This window comes from Hylobates moloch, unplaced genomic scaffold (genome assembly GCF_009828535.3).
Source record: "Hylobates moloch isolate HMO894 unplaced genomic scaffold, HMol_V3 SCAFFOLD_23, whole genome shotgun sequence".
Lineage (NCBI taxonomy): Eukaryota > Metazoa > Chordata > Mammalia > Primates > Hylobatidae > Hylobates > Hylobates moloch.
In genome coordinates, this window is record NW_026652298.1 from 26,853,697 (window position 1) to 26,858,724 (window position 5,028).

The 5,028-nt window shown below is 45.8% G+C and overlaps 1 protein-coding gene across 1 annotated transcript in view; it reads right to left on the reverse strand.

Moving 5' to 3' along the window:
- ABCC1 (ATP binding cassette subfamily C member 1) overlaps positions 1-5,028 on the reverse strand; it is a 104,677-nt gene that overhangs the window by 78,890 nt on the left and 20,759 nt on the right. The window contains 1 exon segment of the mRNA XM_058433932.1: positions 2,090-2,336. Within this exon segment, the coding sequence (XP_058289915.1) occupies positions 2,090-2,336 (247 nt within the window).

The following is a 5,028-nucleotide window of genomic DNA, read 5'->3' on the forward strand; positions in this document are numbered from 1 at the left end:
CTATTCATAAACATGTTTAACTCTGCTTCACAGAAACTTGCCAGAAAAACATATAATTTGCCAACCTGACCAAGAAGGAATAGTTGTAATGAGCACAACATTACAAAAAGAATGACACAGTTAATAAAACGACAGAAAGAAAAAACAAACATGGGGCATGATCTGAAGTCATCCTTCACCATTAACTGTTTTTAACTGTGCTTAAAAGGGAATTTCCACAGTCCATCTCTATGTGGTCTCCTGATTTGCGGCCAACTTTGCAAAATGGTAAGTTGCACTGTTGTCTAAACTTTTCAAAGCCAGCTAGGCAGGGATAGACCCATTACCATACCCCAGGACAGGTAACAGAACCTTCAGTGTAGCATGGATCATAATAGCAAAAACAACAGGGAACAACCTGTTTTTGAAAGGAATGGGAAAAAGGGTAATTCCAGCAGGGCACATCCAGACGTCAGGCAAGCATCCATCATGAATGCAAATGAAACAAGCTGGGAGTGGCAGCGGTGCACCTGGAGTCCCAGCTACTTAGGAAGCTAAAGCAGGAGGATTGCTTGGGCCCAGGAGTTCAAGGCTGCAGTGAGCTATGATCACGCCACAGTACTCCAGCCTGGGGGACAGAGCCAGACCCCATTTCAAAACAAAACAAAACCGCCCAAAAAAACTAAAATGAAGTAGATCAGAATGAATGAACCAAGACTATATATTATTAACTACAGAAAAGAGAACACTATGTACAGTATGATTCCATTTAAATCTGTCGAAGTCTTTTTAAATACCTATATGCTTGTCCATTTTTCTCTAAAAGCATACGCAAAACTGTCACTTTGGAAGAGAGGAACTGATGGAAGAGAGGACAATATACTTTTCATTTTACATCTTTCTGTATTTGTTTGTTTGTTTACAATGGATGACAAATACTTGCTCAGCACCTGCTATGCACTGTTCTACATACTGAGGACACAGCAGTCAATAGAAAAGACAAAAATGCCCATCTGGGGCTGACATCCTAGTGGGGAAAAGCAGACAAGAAAAAAGCACATTTTATTTTACTTATTTTTTATTTTTTTTTACTTTTTTGAGACAGGGTCTTGCTCTGTTGCCCAGGCTGGAGTGCCGTGGCTCGATCTCGGCTCACTGCAAACTCTGCCTCCCAGGTTCAAGGGATTCTCATGTCTCAGCCTCCTGAGTAGCTGGGAATACAGGCACGCACCACCATGCCCAGGTCATTTTTTTTTTTTTAAGCAGAGACAGGGTTTCGCCAGGTTGGCCAGGCTGGTCTCAAGCTCCTGGCCTCAAGTGATCTACCCACCTTGGACTCCCAAAGTGCTGGGATTACAGGCATGAGCCACCACACCCAGCCCAAAATAAGTAAATTTTAGAGTGTGTTTAGACCATGCCACTTGACATGTGGCCCATGAGACACTGACAATCCATACTTTCTGACTAGGTGGTGACAAAATAAGGAGGCAGCACCATAATGTAGACCAACTATGGCACCAAGTGTGCCGTTCGACTCAGCTCACACTTTTTGTTTTGCAAGCCTATCTTAATGCAGGAAGCAGGGGGCACTGGTTTACATTCTGGCACAAGCTCCTTATGTCACACTAAATAGATAACGAACGGTTCCTAAACAGGTTGGCTAGAAGCTGCTAAGTGTGAATAAAATAAAGGAGAATGGAGAAGATGGCAAATGCTTACACCAAGTGTTCAGGGAAGGCCTTGCTGACATAGTGACTTTTTTAATACAACGTCTTGCTCTGTCACCCAGGCTGGAAAGCAGTGGCATGACCTTGGCCTACTCCAACCATCGCCTCCCAGGTTGAAGTAATTCTCTTGCCTCAGCCTCCGGAGTAGGTGGGACTACAGGCATGTGACACCACGCCCAGCTTATTTTTTTGTATTTTTAGTAGAGACTGAGTTTCACCATGTTGGCCAGGCTGGTCTTGAACTCCTGACCTCAGGTGATCCACCTGCTTTGGCCTTCCAGAGTGCTGGGATTACAAGCATGAGCTACTGCACCTGGGCGACATAGTGACCTTTTAAAAATATTCAGGTACGCAAACAAAATAAAACATCAAACAATGAGGGCCAGGAAAAATGTGGCTTCACTCACCAGGAAGGGCGTGCAGACCCAGGTGAAGGTGCCTACGGCTGACAGGTAGGCAGACTTCTTCAGCACCTTCAGCTCCTCCTGCCTGATGGCGAGGACCTTGTCCTTGAATGCCAGCTCCCAGGCATAAAGCTTTAGCACTTTGATCCCATTGAGAATTTCGTTCATCAGCTTGATCCGATTGTCTTTGCTCTTCATGTGGGCCACCTTGGAAGAGAAGGGCAGTCAACACAGCTGGGGCGACCCTGGGATCAGCCCATCACTCAACATCACCAGCTATTTTTTTCATAAACTTTATTATATACTTTGACATGTAAATGTTTTTTATGTTGATTTTTCAATAGAGATGGGGTTTCACCATGCTGCCCAAGCTGGTCTCAAACTCCTGTGCGGGTATTACAGGTGTGAGCCACCGCACTGGGCCTCAAGATCACCATCTATTAAAAATGGGCCTCCTGAGGGTGGGAGAGCTGACCCTGTAATCGGTATGAGCCCTACTCTTGAGCCCCAAGACCACACCAAAGGACCCCACTATCAAGGAAAAGAAACCCCTTCAAATCAGGTTAGACATTGGAGAAACATACTCAATTTAGAATCCAGGAATAGAGGCAAGAAAAACCCTTCAGGTGTGCAGAAAAGAAGGGATTCAGCCCCTATTCTGCTGACCCGAACACAGGAGACATGGTGGTGGTGTTTTTCTTCTCTGTTTTCTTATTTTTTCTTTTTTTTTTTGTGACAGAGTCTCACTCTGTTGCCCAGGCTGGAGTGCAGTAGCATGATCTCGGCTCACTGCAACCTCTGCCTCCTGGGTTAAAGAGATTCTCTTACCTCAGCCTCCTGAGTAGCTGGTCAACTATAGACGCCTGCCACCATGCCTGGCTAATTTTTCTGTTTTTAGTAATGACGGGGCTTCAGCCTGACGGGGCCAGGCTGGTTTCGAACTCCTGACTTCAAGTGATCCACTGACCTCGGCCTCCCAGAGTGCTGGGATTACAGGCGTGAGCCACCACATCCAGCCTGTTTTCTCATTTCTTGTCAGCCCAGTTTTCTTTTTTTTTTTTTTTTTTTGGAAATATTATCTCACTCTGGCATCCAGGCTGGAGTGCAGTGGCACTATCATAGCTCACTGCAGCCTTGAATTCCTGGGCTCAAGCGATCCTCCCATCTCAGCCTCCTTAGTAGCTGGGACCACAGGCACATGCCACCACACCCAGCTCATTTTTGTATTTTTTGTAGAAATGGCACCTTGCTATCTTGCTCAGGCTGGTCTTGCACTCCTGGCCACAAGCCATCCTCCTGCCTCACCCTCCCAAAGAGCTGGGATTACAGACATGAGCCCCTATGCCTGGCCCATGGTTGTTAAAATAGTGAAATGTTTCTGTACTGGCTAGCACTGGTTCCACATAGTGGATACTTGTGCAGTGCAGTTGTTAAATATTTTTACTACCACCCAGGATTTTGTGTATACCAGCAACTTTTCTAAGCATTTTACATGTATTCAGACACTTAACAATCACAAGAACTTTATCGTTTAGTGCTACAGTCATCCCCAGGTCACAGATGAGAAGAATTTAAGCTACGTGATCTGGAGGCCAGGGACTGAAATGGGTTGAGTGGGGCCACTCAGGGCATCCTACACATCGAGAGACTGAAGGGTGACTCGATCCTAAAGCCCCTGCCTCACCCATCCCACCCAACCCTATCCCGTGAGGCCTCTCCTTCCAACAGGCCCATGTCCTGAAACTCATCTCCCTGTGGTACCATCAGTGCAGCCAAGTGCTCCCATTTGAAATTCCACAGCACACCATAAATACCCATCAACAGAAGAGCAGAGAAATAAACCGCACCATCTCCGTTATAGACCAAAAGGCACTGGGTCGGGAGAATGAATTGAAGCTATACGGCACAGCACAGAGAGGTCCCCAAAACAGGGCGCTAAAAGACAAAAATCATGCTGCCATGTGGGCCCATTTAGGTAAAAACAGATATGGTAATAATATCACACACACAAAACATATATAACGGCCAGGCATGGTGGCCCATGCCTGTAATCCCAGCACTTTGGGAGGCCGAGGTGGGTGGATCACCTGAGGTCAGGAGTTCAAGACCAGCCTGGCCAATGTGGTGAAGCCTCATCTCTACTAAAAATACAAAAATTAGCTGGGTGTGGTGGTGCGCACCTGTAATCCCAGCTGCTCGGGAGGCTGAGGCAGGAGAACTGCTTGAACCCAGGAGGCAGAGGGTGCAGTGAGCCAAGATCATACCACTGCACTCCAGCCTGGGCAACAGAGTGAGACTCCATCTCAACAAACAAAAAAAACCCCACATATATAAAAACAAACCTAACTATACCATTAATCAGGTCTGTATATACATACGTAGAAAGTTCTAGAAGGATTTGCTTCTATATATTTGCAGTAGTTGACAGAGTAGGGAGGGAGGTATCCCCTTTTAACTTATGTACTTTTGTACGATTTAAACTTTTTTTCTTTTTTTTTGAGACAGGATCTCACTCTGTTGCCCAGGCTGGAGTGCAGTGGCACAATCATGGCTCACTACAGCTTCGACCTCCTGGGTTCAGGTGATCCTCATGCTTCAGCCTCCCAAGTAGCTGGGACTACAGGCACGCATCACCACACGCAGCTAACTTTTCCATTTTTGGTAGAGACAGGGTTTCACCATGTTTCCCAGGCTGGTCTTGAACTCCTAAGCTCAGGCGATCCACCCACCTTGACCTCCCAAAATGCTGAAATTACAGGGGTGAGCCTGGCTTTGATTTGAACTTTTTTATAATAAGAAACCTCACTCTATTATTTGGGTATTTAAACTTTTTAAAATACAAAATATCTCCAAAAATAAAAAGCTGAAAGCTGGGCATGGTGGCTCACACCTGTAATCCCAACACTTTGAGGGGCTGA